Source organism: Paramormyrops kingsleyae, chromosome 25 (assembly GCF_048594095.1).
Source record: "Paramormyrops kingsleyae isolate MSU_618 chromosome 25, PKINGS_0.4, whole genome shotgun sequence".
Lineage (NCBI taxonomy): Eukaryota > Metazoa > Chordata > Actinopteri > Osteoglossiformes > Mormyridae > Paramormyrops > Paramormyrops kingsleyae.
Genome location: NC_132821.1, coordinates 28,674,552 through 28,690,374, shown reverse-complemented (window position 1 = coordinate 28,690,374; position 15,823 = coordinate 28,674,552). Strand labels below are relative to the sequence as shown.

At 45.3% G+C, this 15,823-nt stretch overlaps 1 protein-coding gene across 1 annotated transcript; it reads left to right on the top strand.

Moving 5' to 3' along the window:
- Positions 1-1,541: 1,541 nt before the first annotated feature.
- Positions 1,542-8,752, top strand: LOC140583080 (polymeric immunoglobulin receptor-like). Its single transcript, XM_072707682.1, has 6 exons — positions 1,542-1,654; positions 4,281-4,604; positions 4,991-5,305; positions 5,487-5,531; positions 6,076-6,169; positions 8,169-8,752. The coding sequence occupies exons 1-6, from the start codon at positions 1,609-1,611 to the stop codon at positions 8,326-8,328; spliced, it is 984 nt and encodes a 327-aa protein (XP_072563783.1). The 5' UTR covers positions 1,542-1,608; the 3' UTR covers positions 8,329-8,752.
- The last annotated feature ends 7,071 nt before the right edge of the window (positions 8,753-15,823 follow it).

Here is a 15,823-nt window from a genome sequence, read left to right as displayed (position 1 = left end):
CACACAGTAACAGTTTTATTACCTTGTAACCTTGTAAGTAGTCTGTAAGGTTTACAAACTATCCCAGCGCTGCTGATGTAGCTAATTTTAGAGTTTATTATAATGTAGATTTGTCAGAAGATTTCTTGCGTAAGCGCGAGAGTCTGATAGCATGAGTGTCACGCCAGGTGTGTGAGAGTTGGCAACCCTGGTCACAGACATAAGGACAGAGCCTCTGTATACAGCACACAGTGTTTCTACAGGCTCTCACCTTCACATCCTGTGTGACGACGTGTCTGCTTTTCAGAATAAGCATGTCTGAAAATATCTTCTGCATCATGCTAATGATTTAGCTGCTTTGTGCTCATGTGTGAGAAAAAAGGAAGTTAAACAGTTTGGTAATGGAGACATCTGCTTCACATGCAGGTATTTTTAAACTGTGTGAACTATGATTATTATTTATATACAGCAGTTATCAGGCATTTGACCATAAGGTTGTTTCTGAAATGATAATATTCCAGGTGTTACCAAAATATTGTAGTAAACAGCAGGACAAAAGCAATATCAGAAAAAATTCCTTTTAAATCAAAAGAAATACACAATAAATGCATCAGTGCACAATCTCAGCATATGAACTGTAGTCTTTGGCAGTATGTACTGGCCCTCGCAGAAACCAAGGAAGCTGAAGACTTTGATTTTTGTCTTATTTTCCTTACTGGCTGAACTTCATTTAAGAGGAAGAAGACATTGATAAATCAAAAGTGATGGATTTTCAGGCCTTACTGTGGTTTATCAGAGTTCCTCTGTATCTTGATATTAGACGTCTAACACATATACCTGCCACCTCAGTACTTCTGAGTGCCGGTACTGACTGTGACCATGACTGTGACTGTATGCAGTTGCCTGCTTCCTCTGTTAATTTCTCCAGGTCCCAGTGCCCTGCAATGGACTGACATGCTGTTGAAGGTTTACCTCACTTTACACTGTGTGCTGCCTGCATTATAGAACAGGATAGTAACACTTTATTATTAACCACAGAGAAATTCTCTTTGCCCCATTGAGAGTGAGAGCAGGCTTGGGGGGTCACAGCAAAGGGGCAGCAAGCTGGGGGTTAAGGGCCTTACTCAAGGGCCCACAGACATGTGACTATTCTGCCAAGGCTGGGCTGGAACCAGCAACCTTCTAATCACAGACACAGAGGCTTAGCTCACAGAGCCACACACTGCATCTGGAGCCTGATAATTATACTAATGATAAATAGCGAATCTTTAGTGATGGCAATCTTTAGAAGAGGCGAATCTTTAAGGCAACGGAGATCCAGTCATTTATTTCTTATTAGCAGTAATACAGTGTAACTACACATTAACTCTCACTGATGAAGTCTTTTTTATTCATGCTAAAATGTATATTTTATTGATGAAGCGCACTGCATTTGCAGTTTATGTTCTGCAGCATGACAAAAATGTAATGACATAGCGCTAAAAATTCAGCTCTGTGGTTTTGTCACTTCCTGTCCCCACTCCCTGACTGCTGTGTGTGAGAACAGAAACGAGAGAGACAGTGAAGGTCCAGAGGATGAGGAAGTGAGGGTCAGTCTCCACAGGTCTGGGCTCAGTGACACACACACGTATGGATCCTCTGATGCTCCTGTTTCTCCTCATTGCTGGGCTCACAGGTAAGTGTCACTCATTACAGTGGAACTGAGTAGAGATCTCGCTCCTGCTCCTCCACTCACTGTCAGATACAGTTTGCAGTAAAATAGTCAATAATACAGATCTGCTGCTATGTGAGAAGCAATCGGAAAATGTAAGTTAATGCTTCGAGTTGCAATATTTTTTTCGCAAACCTAACGATACGTATTGAATCCCTACAGATGGCACGTGGTAGAATTGAAAGAGAAAAAAAAAACATTTCCCCATAAATTTATTGTTGCTTAAATTCTGTGTTATCTGTCTTCTGAAATGTTTGAAAACTATTTTCTGAAAAGTGAAAATTCAGACATAACCCAAATAACATGTATCAGTTTGTGAGGTATGGAAAGGAAAGCTGTCTCTCTAAGCCCTGGGCACATGTCAACTGAACGCCGAGTTGTTCACACTTCTGCGGTCAAGCCCACACAATTCACACTTGTGCAGATTCATTTTTTTGGTGAAACAGCATTATAATTTGTTTGAGACAGTGATGCAATCTGTTAAATTTCTTGTGTTTGGAATAAATTTTAAAATGACATTTCTCTGTCTGAAATGTGTTTAAACAGCAGCTAGACAGAGATCAGAATTATAAATGTCTGAAACAAAAATATATGAAACAATTTTCACAATTGCAAAGTGTATCTCTTTGAAACAGTTACACAGATAGAATCCACAATCTATTACAAAAGAACAAATACTCTCATAACAAAGACAGGCTTAGGGACGTTTCCTGCTCCACTTTATAATTTGATTGGAAGTTAGTGTATTTCAAATTTTACTTAGGATTTTAATTTTCAGCTTTATAAAATGACATACAAATGTCTATTGGTGAACTTAGAACCTAAGTGATCCTCAAACTCGTCCATGACGTTGGTGTTTTTGTGGGCGTGTCGCACATGCGCTGTGGTTGGAGAGCAGTGCGGTCGGTGGCTGTGAGGACACACAGTCTTAATGCTGCAGGCGTTCGAGAGCAGAGAACCGTGTTTATGTCATTCTCACCATAAACCTTCCCATGGCCCAGTCTGCATGTATGCATCTGAAAAAGATTGACTTCCTGTGAGGCCTGTGATTGGTCTTACTGGGGTCATTTCAGCAGCACAGCTGGTATGTAAGCAGACAGCCGGGAGGCCATCAGTCATTTCTGTGTGCAGTCAGAGGGTCTAAACACCCAGCTTCATGTGCGACTGGAGCAGGTCTGTGTTTATCAGGGGACAAGATCAGCCTCAGAGGTTGAGACTAGACCTGGTCATCTTACACTCTGCAGTGGGTTTGGAGAATTAGTTAATCTCTAGGTCAGGGGTGGCCAACCTTTTTACAATGAGAGGTATTTTTACAAAGAAAACACTGGTGAGCTACTCAATCGTGAGAGTATATTTTGTTATCTGGTTGGGGAGGTTATCCCCATTAGGGGGGTGGTTCGATATATTTGGTATAATCATCTTCTGATCCACATGGAAACACATTGCTGTCAACTGGCCTCACACCTCCAGGCTGGGGGGTTTAATATCTGGCTCGGCTCCCTGTGTGGAGTTTGCATGATAGTTCTCCTAAACCCAAAGACATGTAGTTCAGGCCCCTAAAGGTGCCCGTAGGGGCTGAGTGTGAGTGTTTGCCCTGTGACAGACTGGCATCCTGTCCTGTCTGTTCCCCTGCCTTGAGTGTTTGCCATGTGATAGACTGGCATCCTGTCCTGTCTGTTCCCCTGCCTTGAGCGTTTGCCCTCTGACAGACTGGCATCCTGTCCTGGCTGTTCCTCTGTCTTGAGTGTTTGCCCTGTGACAGACTGGCATCCTGTCCTGGCCGTTCCCCTGCCTCGAGTGTTTGCCCTGTGATAGACTGGCATCCTGTCCTGGCTGTTCCCCTGCCTCGAGTGTTTGCCCTGTGATAGACTGGCATCCTGTCCTGGCTGTTCCCCTGCCTTGAGTGTTTGCCCTGTGATAGACTGGCATCCTGTCCTGGCTGTTCCCCTGCCTCGAGTGTTTGCCCTGTGATAGACTGGCATCCTGTCCTGGCTGTTCCCCTGCCTTGAGTGTTTGCCCTGTGACAGACTGGCATCCTGTCCTGGCTGTTCCCCTGCCTTGTGCCCTGTGCTGCCTCAGATCAGCATCACACTCCCTGTACTGAACTGACCCTGTACTGCATAAGTATGTGAAGATGGACGGCTGATATAAAATACATCTGCATACTTTCTGTATGTTATTAATAAGACAAATACCTCAGAATTAAATTAAATGTGTCTACAAATTCTGCCTCACTGTTAAAGGGGGTGAGGAGCCCATTCATTCACTTCACCTGTGCCTTATTACCACTGATTGAAGGTCCTGCTTTTCCTCTCAGACCCTAGAACACACTCCCAGACTCAGACTCCCGATCCCACATCCCACTGTAGCCCTTCCCAACATCCGACACCCGCTTTGTTTTCCTGTGACTTTCCCTTGTTCTCATGGCAAAATGACAGTCTTGTTATTTTACCTCGTCACTGTTCCCTTACGCCCATCTCTCTGTGCCATGAGCCTTGGTCCATGTGTCATACAGACTGATAATACAGTATATTAATTAGAGATACTGTGAGGCTGAAAATGTGAATTCAGTTGGTTGTTGTCCTCACAGGTGCTGACAGTGTGTCCTCAGTGAGACGGGTGACTGTACAGAGTGGAGGATCTGTCACCATCCCATATTTATATGAAGACAGACATAAAGACCATGTGAAATACTGGTGCAGAGGGATTGACTGGCGGTCATGTACTCCCATAGTACGGACTGACTCTCCACAGAAGAAGGGTGACGTGTCAATCAGAGATGATCCTGAGCAGCGAGTCTCCACTGTGACCATGAACAATCTGAAAATTGAGGATGCTAATTATTATTGGTGTAGTGTGATGACCAGCGGACATTCAGACTTTGGAGATTGGGTTGAACTGTCAGTCACTGATGGTAAGATGTCTGTACTGCAGACTGTAGCCAATGAGACACACAGTATGTAACATGTCACTCAGTCAGAAAGGAGGGACATTAACACAAACACAGAAGGAAAAGAATATTTCAGAGAAATGTTTTTTTAACAATTTAAATGTTAAAATAGAGTAATTGATGGTTTATATGGGCAAATTCAGGGGATTAAATATGATATGTTAAAAAACATCAATAACAAACATTAATATATACACACTGTAACTGTCTCATATACATGAATATTTTAACCCTGCGTGTGTGTGTGTGTGTATATATATATATATATATATATATATATATATATGATGTGTATATATATATACACACACACACACAGTGTTTCCATTGTTCCTAATCTGTGTGTTCAGGTTCCCCAGGGCTGTCAGTGGACAAACAGGAGGTGACTGGTGTGGAGGGAGACAGTGTCAGTGTTCAGTGTCGCTATGGAGACCGTAGCAGGGAGATGAAGTGGTGTAAGATCAGGGGCTCCTGTGTATCAGGGAATTCTGGGAGTTTGGATGGGAGGCCTGTGGAGATCAGAGATGACAGAGTAAATAAAGTCCTCAGTGTGACAATGTGGGGACTGGAGAGGAAGGACACAGGGTGGTATTGGTGTGATGATGGATACCAGCAGATCCCAGTTCATATTACTGTCAATGAGACAACCACAGCCATCACTAAAGGTAAGTAATTTATAGTCAAAAGTAAAAGAGAGACATCGCATACATATTGGTCAACATTAAGTTTAAATATCACAGTGTAATCAGTTGGTTTCAGTACATTAAATCAAGTTGCTGCATATTATTTTAAAACCCTGGATCAAGAAATTCCGCATTAAATTTCTTTACTTGATTTCTTTACCAGTTCATACTGTCAGTCCGAAAACTACAACCACAGCCACCACTGAGCGTAAGTCATTTATTTAAATCTTAGTGTGAGTTATTTAAGTCTCAATACAAATAGATAAATGACAAATGACATGGATGGATGGATTAATATCTGCATTTTTAAATATCTCCATTAATGAATTGAAATTGTTTAAACTCCCCTATTTATCAGCCCTACAGGTCCTGCTCTTTCTCATATACATGAGTGTCTGATCATCCTGTTACTCCTGGTAGCTCTATAGAGCCTCAGGATTCACCTTCTAGTTTGTCATGTATCTGTGTTACTGTTGTACTTGGTAATTACTGATCTAGTTCTGCCACAAATTAGGATATATTCAGAAAATATTCTCACCTGTACACTTTCAGTACCCTGGGCTATAAACACTCATCATAACACTAATTTATTATTCTGTATTCAACCAGCTGCTCTGCTGAATATTTTACATTATTCTTAATTTAGTTTTAGATATTGCTTTTGCTTGAGTCTTTACTGACAGACAGAACAATGATTTTTAAATCATAATCATAAACCACAATCCTTGATTCCACTGCTTTCCTTTTCTCAGAAACTATCAAGGCTTCTGCTGCTGGATTTACCACCAAAATGCTCCTACAGACAGTCTCAGAACATGATGAAGGAGGGAATAATGAAACAGAGAGGTGAGCATTCAGCAGCATTTACAGTAGTGTGGGGGTCCAGCCAACAATATTTACAGTGGTGTGGGGGTCCAGCCAGCAGCATTTACAGCAGTGTGGGGGTCCAGCCAGCAGCATTTACAGCAGTGTGGGGGTCCAACCAGCAGCATTTGCAGCAGTGTGGGGGTCCAGCCAGCAGCATTTACAGCAGTGTGGGGGTCCAGCCAGCAGCATTTACAGCAGTGTGGGGGTCCAGCCAGCAGCATTTACAGTAGTGTGGGGGTCCAGCCAGCAGCATTTACAGCAGTGTGGGGGTCCAACCAGCAGCATTTACAGCAGTGTGGGGGTCCAGCCAGCAGCACTGACTTGATCACACAGTAATGGAAAACTGTCATTGTGTTTATGAGAATATGAATATTTTTTCATAAAAACATTTCCTTTTTTCTTGAGTATAATATACTTGAGATGGCATTCCAGGCATTTTTCCAATAGGTTTTGGACTGGCAAAATTTATCATTGGGGACCCCCAGGGTGAGCCCTTGCTCTATGTCACTGGGGACAGGCTGCAGACTCCCTTTGGACAATGTTTTTAATAAATATCTGAAAGATGGATGGATGGATTTTACAAAATAAGATAACCTGCTGTGTAATAACCATAATATAACTGAAAGTTATATTCACTCCTTTATTGATTCACGATTTTTCGGGTTTAAATGCAATATGTGTGACTTACACTGATACATGTCTAGCAGGTTGGAGCAGAAACATGATGTATACCACCCATAGATGCATACCCCCCATAAATGAATACCACCGATAGATGCATACCCCCCATAAATGTATACCACCCATAAATGTATACCACCCATAGATGCATACCCCCCATAAATGAATACCACCGATAGATGCATACCCCCCATAAATGTATACCACCCATAGATGCATACCCCCCATAAATGTATACCACCCATAGATGCATACCCCCCCCATAAATGTATACCACCCATAGATGCATACCCCCCATAAATGTATACCACCCATACTGTAGATGCATACCCCCCATAAATGTATACCACCCATAGATGCATACCCCCCATAAATGTATACCACCCATACTGTAGATGCATACCCCCCATAAATGTATACCACCCATAGATGCATACCCCCCATAAATGTATACCACCCATAGATGCATACCCCCCATAAATGTATACCACCCATAGATGCATACCCCCCATAAATGTATACCACCCATAGATGCATACCCCCCATAAATGTATACCACCCATAGATGCATACCCCCCATAAATGTATACCACCCATAGATGCATACCCCCCATAAATGTATACCCCCCATAGATGCATACCCCCTATAAATGTATACCACCCATAGATGCATACCTCCGATAAATGTATACCACCCATAGGTGCATACCCCCCATAAATGTATACCCCCCATAGATGCATACCCCCCATAAATGTATACCACCCATAGATGCATACCCCCCATAAATGTATACCACCCATAGATGCATACCCCCCATAAATGTATACCAGCAATAGATGCATTCCCCCCATAAATGTATACCACCAATAGATGCATACTCCCCATAAATGTATACCACCTATTGATGCATACTCCCCATAAATGTATACCACCCATAAATGTATACCACCTATAGATGCATACCCCCCATAAATGTATACCACCCATAGATGCATACCCCCCATAAATGTATACCACCCATAGATGCATACCCCCCATAAATGTATACCAGCAATAGATGCATACCCCCCATAAATGTATACCACCCATAGATGCATACCCCCCATAAATGTATACCACCTATAGATGCATACCCCCCATAGATGTATACCACTCATGAATGTATACCACCCCCATAAATGTATATCCCTTCGTTTTCTCGACTGAGCCCCCACGATCCATATCTAAAAAAAAGTCTGAATACTCTGTTACAAGTGTTTTCTTCTAACTGACATTGATATATTATATGTCTAACAGGTGGGAGCAGGTTCTGGGTGCAGTACTGAAAGCTGGGACTGGTGTGTTTTATCTGATTTGCACCATCATCGCCATTCAGCTGCACTGGAGCTCCTGCAGAAAGAGGGGATCCAATCAGAGAGAGGAAGAGGGAGGGGCCAATACAAACCAAGGGTCTTAGGAAATTCTGATTAGATCTACAATCTTGTTAATCCTGTTAAAATGACTAACATTCACCCTCTGTTAGCGCAAATAAATGGACAAACCCAAGGCTGTATCAGTAGGGTTATGCTGTGCTTGTACGAAATGTGTCTTTATATTTCAGGTATGTTTCAGTTTATGCTGTAGTCATTGTTTTTGTGCTTGAATCTCCCTGGGTCAAAGGTAGCTGGGAGGGGGGGTGACCTTTGTGGGGCAGAATGAGTCAGACGAGATGTAAAATAAATGGTTATGCTAACTGCAGTGAGGCCTCTGTCACGCGGCCCTGCTCACTCTGTCCAGTCACATCATGAGAGCCAGTTAAACACAGAGCAGCAGCTCTGCAGTGCGGGATTATCTGCTGGGAATCTGTATAACAGGCTCTTTGCCGCCACCTGCTGGTTAAACCTCCCCTGTTCTTTTCAGATTTCACTAGGCTGTCTTATTACAATAGGATAAGTGTTTAATAATTGTTTATTAATTAGTTAAAGTAAAAGGAAATCTTATTACATTGCTCATTAATATTGAAAGAGATATTATATCTATGCTGGTCATAATTTTTTCTGTTTAATAAATGGTTGATAAATTGATGGTTTATTGTACATTTTATGTTTTTCTTGACCTGGTAATCATTAAAATTGCACAATTCCATCCAGTCTATGGGTGTAAGGCAGGGAACAACCCAGGATGGGGCACCAACCCATCACATGGCACTCTCACACACCATTCACACCTACAGACAATCCAACAACTCCAATTAGCCTCAGCAGGCTTTTGGACTGTGGGGGGAAACTGGAGTACTCAGAGGAAATCCCACGATGACAACATGTAAGAACCCTGACAGAGACTCGAACCCAGGTCCCAGAGGTGACAGTGCTAACCACTGCCCCACTATGCCGCCCTGAGATCACATGCCTATTTGTCAATAACAAATAAAAACGCCCTTGTGTGATCGACTGGTTTCTGGTTTAACACCCATTAAATGACAGTAAGATGAGTTGCTGTCCATGGTTCTGAAAACCTAAATCAGCAAATTCCACATTAAATTTCTTGGCCTGATTTATTTGTGACCCTCTCCTTTTGCTGTTAATGGTGATCTCTCAAGTCTCCAGAAGCAGGGATAGAAAGGATTACAGCGGGTTTAATTTAACTATTTTAATCTAACTAAATCAGTTTGGACTATTAGAGTTTTCCCCATAGAAATTAATGGAGAGTCCCCACAAAGATAGAATTACAAACCTGTGTGTGTTTGTGTGCGTGTGTTTATATAACATTGAGAGTAAATCAAAATCAGAATTACATTTTAAGGCATATATAACGCAAACTCAATAAAAGCTCATTTTGTGAAACAGATCAATACATATTAAGTAACTCCGGGCGGATCTCATCCACCCCCGGGGCCCGGCCACTGAGGAGCTTTTTAACCACCTCAGCGACCTCCACCCTAGAGATAGGGGAGTCCACACCCAAGTCCCCATACTCAGCTTCCACATTGGAAGGCTAGTTGGTGGGATTGAGGAGGTCTTTGAAGTACTCCCTCCACCGACCCAAAACGTCCCGAGTTGAGGTCAGCAGCGCCCCATCCCCACCATAAACAGTGTTGATGTTGCACCACTTTCCCACCCGGTAAAAAGCCAAAGCCAAGAATGTGATCCGGGAGGGTCGTCGAGGAGCCGAGAGCATGAAGGTTAGGAAGCCAGAAGATTAGTCCAGACGCACGGACGGGAGACACGAGGGAGATCCGTGAGGAAGGAGCAAGGTTAGCTTGGACGGGAGGAGGATGGGTCAGGAGACACGGGAAGTGGAGGTAGGGAAAGTCGGGCGGCACGGACAAGGACAGAGGAACAGGACGCTCAGTAGATGCATAACCACAAATACGGAGCGAAGTGGGCGTTCCCTTAATTGATCTCGGCTGCACTGATTGGCGTTCTGCCAGCCGGTGCCACGCCTCCTTTCACATCCCACCGTTATGCTTCTATTTTGTTGCTTGTACTTTTTCTCCTCATTTATTTATTTTTATCATATTTATCTATCGATCATAACTTCATCTTTGATTGATAGATATAATGGTGCTGGGGAGGCGAAGCCTGCTGTCAGCGTTCTGTAGCCTTGCCTGTGTTCTGGCTCATTTGCCCTCTTTTGCTGACCTTCTTGTCGTGGCTTGTGGCGCCTTTTGCTCAGGCGAGCTGGTCACTGCACATCTGCCGCTTTGACAGTCGTGGAGAGAAAGCTTTCAGTATCGTACCTTATTCCAGTGATGGTGGCTCCATTCTCTAACAGGTGTTGTCAGCTGTAGAATCGTTCTCATGCTTGTCACACATGAATTTGGACTCATTCAAATAAAAAGCAACACAACAACAAAAAAATTAGCACCGTTGTGGGAGACGTAAAGCCACTGAACGCTGTCGCGCTGCCACCTTGGTTGTAACATTGGATTTCAGATTCAAGATTGGATTTTAGTCATAAGTTCAGAAGTTGACCTGAGAAGTGATTCTTCACAATCAGAGATGGAACAGCTTTTTGAGCTGGTCATTGGCCGATATTCTCTTAGTTATGCCAATCTAGTTATAAAATATCAAACTGCTTAAGGCTCTGGATTCTGTGGGGCTGTCTTGGTTGACACGCATCTGCAGCATCCCATGGACATCGGGGGCAGTGCCTCTGGACTGGCAGACCGGGGTGGTGGTCTCCCTCTTTAAGACGGGGGACCAGAGGGTGTGCTCCAACTATAAAGGGATCACACTCCTCCGCCTCCCGGGTAAGGTCTATTCGGGGGTTCTGGAGAGGAGGGTCCGCCGGATTGTCGAACCTCGGATTCAAGAGGAGCAGTGTGGTTTTCGCCCCGGCCGTGGAACAGTGGACCAGCTCTATACTCTCCGCAGGGTTGTGGAGGGTTCATGGGAGTTTGCCCAACCAGTCTACATGTGTTTTGTGGACTTGGAGAAGGCATTTGACCATGTCCCTCGGGGAGTCCTGTGTGGGGAGCTCCGGGAATATGGGGTGCCGGGCTTCCTTTTAAGGGCTGTTCGGTCCCTGTATGACCAGTGCCAGAGCCTGGGCGACAATAAGTCAGACTCGTTTCCAGTGAGGGTTGGACTCCGTCAGGGCTGCCCTTTGTCACTGATTCTGTTCATAGTTTTTATGGACAGAATTTCTAGGCACAGCCAGGGCGTTGAGGGTGTCCGGTTTGGTGACCTCAGGATTAGATCTCTGCTTTTTGCAGATGATGTGGTTCTGTTGGCCTCATCAGACTGTGACCTTCAGCTCTCACTTGGACAGTTCGCAGGCAAATGTGAAGCAGCTGGGATGAGAATCAGCACCTCCAAATAAGAGGCCATGGTCCTCAGCCGGAAAAGGGTAGAATGCTCTCTCTGGGTCGGGGATGCGGTCGTCCCCCAAGTGGAGGAGTTTAAGTATCGGGGTCTTGTTCACGAGTGAGGGGACGATGGAGCGGGAGATCGACAGGCGGATCGATGTGGCGTCAGCAGTGATGTGGGCGCTGCATCGGTCTGTCGTGGTGAAGAAAGAGCTGAGCCAAAAGGCAAGGCTCTCGATTTACCAGTCGATCTACGTTCCTGCCCTCACCTATGGTCACGAGCTGTGGGTAGTGATTGAAAGAATGAGATCACGAGTGCAAGCGGCCGAAATGAGTTTCCTCCGCAGGAAGGCTGGGCTCTCCCTTAGAGATAGGGTGAGGAGCTCAGTCATTCGGGAGGGACTCAGAGTAGAGTCGCTGCTCCTCCGCATTGAGAGGAGCCAGATGAGGTGGCTCGGGCATCTGATTAGGATGCCTCCTGGACGCCTCCCTGGTGAGTTGTTCCGGGCATGTCCCACTGGGAGGAGGCCCCGGGGAAGACCCCGGACACGCTGGAGGGACTATGTCTCTCGACTGGCCTGGGAACGCCTCGGAATTCCCCCAGAGGAGCTGACTGAAGTAGCCGGGGAGAGGGAAGTCTGGGTTTCCCTGCTGAGACTGCTGCCCCTGCTACCCGACCTCGGATAAGTGGAAGATAATGGATGGATGGATGGATGGATGGATGGATGGATGGATGGATTATATTCATATTTTAAAAATCTGGACTGGCTGCCTGATTTTGTAATTGATTGCAGTCTTTTCTGTGTCCACTATGGGGCAGCAGTATACAAAAATATTCTTATTCTATTTCGCCACTGGCAGGATATATGTCGGACTGATAAAGTCTACAGATATACTCATGTATTCTAGTATCTCCATATCTGTGCCTGTAATCAAAGGTAGGCTTATTAGCTTGCAATTGGCTGCAGTTCTTATTACCACCCATTAATGTATTTTATCTTTTTGAATCTCTGTAATGAAACAAGAAGCTGAGGATTCAGGCGTCTGTGTCTGCATGTGTCTGTCAGGGCTGAGAGAAACACAAACAGCTCAGTCTGACAGGACTGGTGATAAGGCCCAGGTGACGTGAATCAATGTGCCCATCACCTGACTTTGCCCCTCCCTGGGATGTCCCCACCCCCCCCTTACAGACACAGGTATCTAATAGGCCTCTTGTTACCTACTGATCGACAGACATTAAAAGAACCGACTTCAGTGGCACTTTCAAAAACTGTATGATACATAATAAAGCCTGACAAGCATATTGTCACAGACATAAGGACAGAGCCTCTGTATACAGCACACAGTGTTTCTACAGGCTCTCACCTTCGCATCCTGTATGACGACATTTCTGCTTTTCAGAATAAGCATGTCTGAAAATATCTTCTGCACCATGGTAACTGTTTATAATATTTATGGGCAGGATTTCTAGGCGCAGCCAGGGTGTGGAGGGTGTCCAGTTTGGTGACCTCAGGATTGCCTCGCTGCTTTTTGCAGACGATGTCGTCCTGTTGGCTTCATCTGCTGGGGATCTCCAGCATGCACTGGGGCGGTTCGCAGCCGAGTGCGAAGCGGCAGGGATGAGGATTAGCACCTCCAAGTCCGAGACCATGGTTCTCAGCCGGAAACAGGTGGTTTGCCCTCTTCGGGTTGGGGAAGACGTACTGCCTCGGGGTCTTGTTCACGAGTGAGGGTAGGCGAGATCGGGAGCTGGATAGACGAATCGGAGCGGCGTCTACAGTTCTGCAGGCGCTTAACCGGTCCGTCGTGGCTAAGAAAGAACTGAGCCAAAAAGTCAAGCTCTCGATCTATTGGTCCATCTTTGTCCCTACACTCACCTATGGTCATGAGCTATGGGTAATGACCGAAAGAACGAGATCGCGAATACAAGCGGCCGAAATGAGGTTTCTCCGCAGGGTGTCTGGGCTCTCCCTTAGGGATAGGGTGAGAAGTTCGGATATCCGGGAGGGCCTCAGAGTAGAACCGCTGCTTCTTCACGTCGAAAGGAGCCAGTTGAGGTGGTTTGAACACCTGGTGCGGATGCCTCCTGGGCGGCTACCCGGAGAGGTTTTCCGCTCATGTCCTACAGGGAGGAGGCCCCGGGGCAGGCCCAGGACTCGCTGGAGGGATTATATCTCTCGGCTGGCCTGGGAACGCCTCGGCGTCCTCCCCGAGGAGCTGGTGGGGTTAGCTGGGGAGAGGGAGGTCTGGGTGCCTCTCCTGAAGCTGCTGCCCCCGCGACCCGAACCCCGGACAAGCGGCAGATGATGGATGGATGGACCATGGTAACGATTTAGCTGCTGTTTGAGGCCTTACTGTCCAAAGCCCAAGTCTTTTGTTGGACTTGTTGGCCCTGGTTCCTCGAAGTTCCTCTGTCATTAGTCTATTATGATATCAGATATCTAACACACACACATATATATATATATATACTGTATATACCTGCCTCATATATCTGCTGGTTTTGACTGTGACCATGACTGTGACTGTGTGTAGTTTGCATGCTTCCTCTGTTCATTTCTCCAGGTTCCAGTGCCCTGCAATGGACTGATGTGCTGATGAAGGTTTACCTCACTTTACACTGTAAATAATTATACTAGTGATAAATAGCTGTGATAAGACAGAGGGAGATCGTTAAGGCAACAGAGATGCAACAATTTATTTCTTATTATCAGTAATACACTATAAATAACGTTAACTTTAATTCATGAACTCTTCTTTATTCATGCTTTCAACTTTATTATTATTCTCCTCTACAGAACAAAATGACTTGCTGAAGCGCTAAACATTCAGCCCTGTGGTTTTGGCACTTCCTGTCCCCACTGCCTGACTTCTGTGTGTCAGAAGTCAGAAGTCAGAATAACTTTATTGTCATTGTAACAAGTACAACGAAATTAGGTGCAATCCCCATGTCGGACATAAAGAATTTATATAAATAACAACATGTCAGTGTAGACAACATTCACTCTACATGGGACAATATTGCACGAGTCCTTATTGCACATGAGGTAGAACTGAGGCGAAAAAAAATAAAAATAACTGATATTCAATGCCCTGATGGCAACAGGGTAGAAGCTGCTGTATAGTCTGTTTGTTCTAGCTTTAATGCTCCTATATCTTTTACCTGATGGCAGCAGTTGGAACAGATCATGAGCAGGGTGTGAGGGGTCTTTTAGAATGTTTTTCGCTCTGCTGAGGCAGCGTGAGTTGTGCAGTTCTTCTAGAGTGGGTAAATGACAGCCGATGATCTGCTGGGCGGTTCCTACGATCCTCTGTAGTGTTTTCCTCTGCGCTAGTGTACAGCTGGAAAACCACGCGCAGAGGCAGTAGCACAGGATGCTCTCAATGGAACAGCGGTAGAAGGACACCAGCAGTTTTTGAGAGATGTTGTTTTTCCTGAGGACTCTCAGAAAGTAAAGTCTCTGCTGGGCCTTCTTTGCCAATTCTGTTGAGTTTGCGCCCCAGGACAGGTCGTCAGTGATACGAACACCCAGGAAGCGGAAGTCCGACACCCTCTCCACACAGTACCCACTGATGTAAAGTGGTTTGGTGTCTGTTTTCTTTTTCCTGAAATCCACAACAATTTCCTTGGTCTTTGCTGTGTTCAGGAGCAGGTTGTTGTCAGTGCACCACGATGTCAGCCGCGCCACTTCGTGCCTGTAAGCAGACTCCTCTCCCCCAGAGATGACCCCCACCACAGTGGTGTCATCTGCAAATTTGACAAAGGTGTTGCTGTTGTGTGCGGGAGCACAGTCGTGTGTGTGCAACGTGAAGAGCAGGGGGCTCAGCACGCAGCCCTGGGGGGAGCCAGTGCTGACAGTGATTGCTGAGGAGATATGGGGGCCCACCCTAACCCTTTGTTTACGGTCTGTCAGGAAGTCCTTAATCCACAGACAGGTGGAGAAGGGGAGTCCCAGGTGTGACAGTTTGCACACCAGTCTGTGGGGGAGGATGGTGTAAAAAGCAGAGCTAAAGTCAATAAAGAGGAGACGTGCGTAGTTCCCCTGATGCTCCAGATGGGACAGGGTAGCTTGAAGAGCAACAGCTACCGCATCCTCCGTAGACCTATTTGCTCTTTAGGCATCAAAGGGGGGAGGTGCTATTTTCATGTAAAAATAGAAAC

Bases quoted from the DNA above. Each gene is read 5' to 3' on its own strand.
- LOC140583080 (XM_072707682.1), top strand. From the start codon at position 1,609: ATGGATCCTCTGATGCTCCTGTTTCTCCTCATTGCTGGGCTCACAG. The intron at 1,655-4,280 runs GTAAGTGTCACT...TTGTCCTCACAG, and splicing joins CCTCATTGCTGGGCTCACAG to GTGCTGACAGTGTGTCCTCA. The intron at 5,306-5,486 runs GTAAGTAATTTA...TTTCTTTACCAG, and splicing joins AACCACAGCCATCACTAAAG to TTCATACTGTCAGTCCGAAA.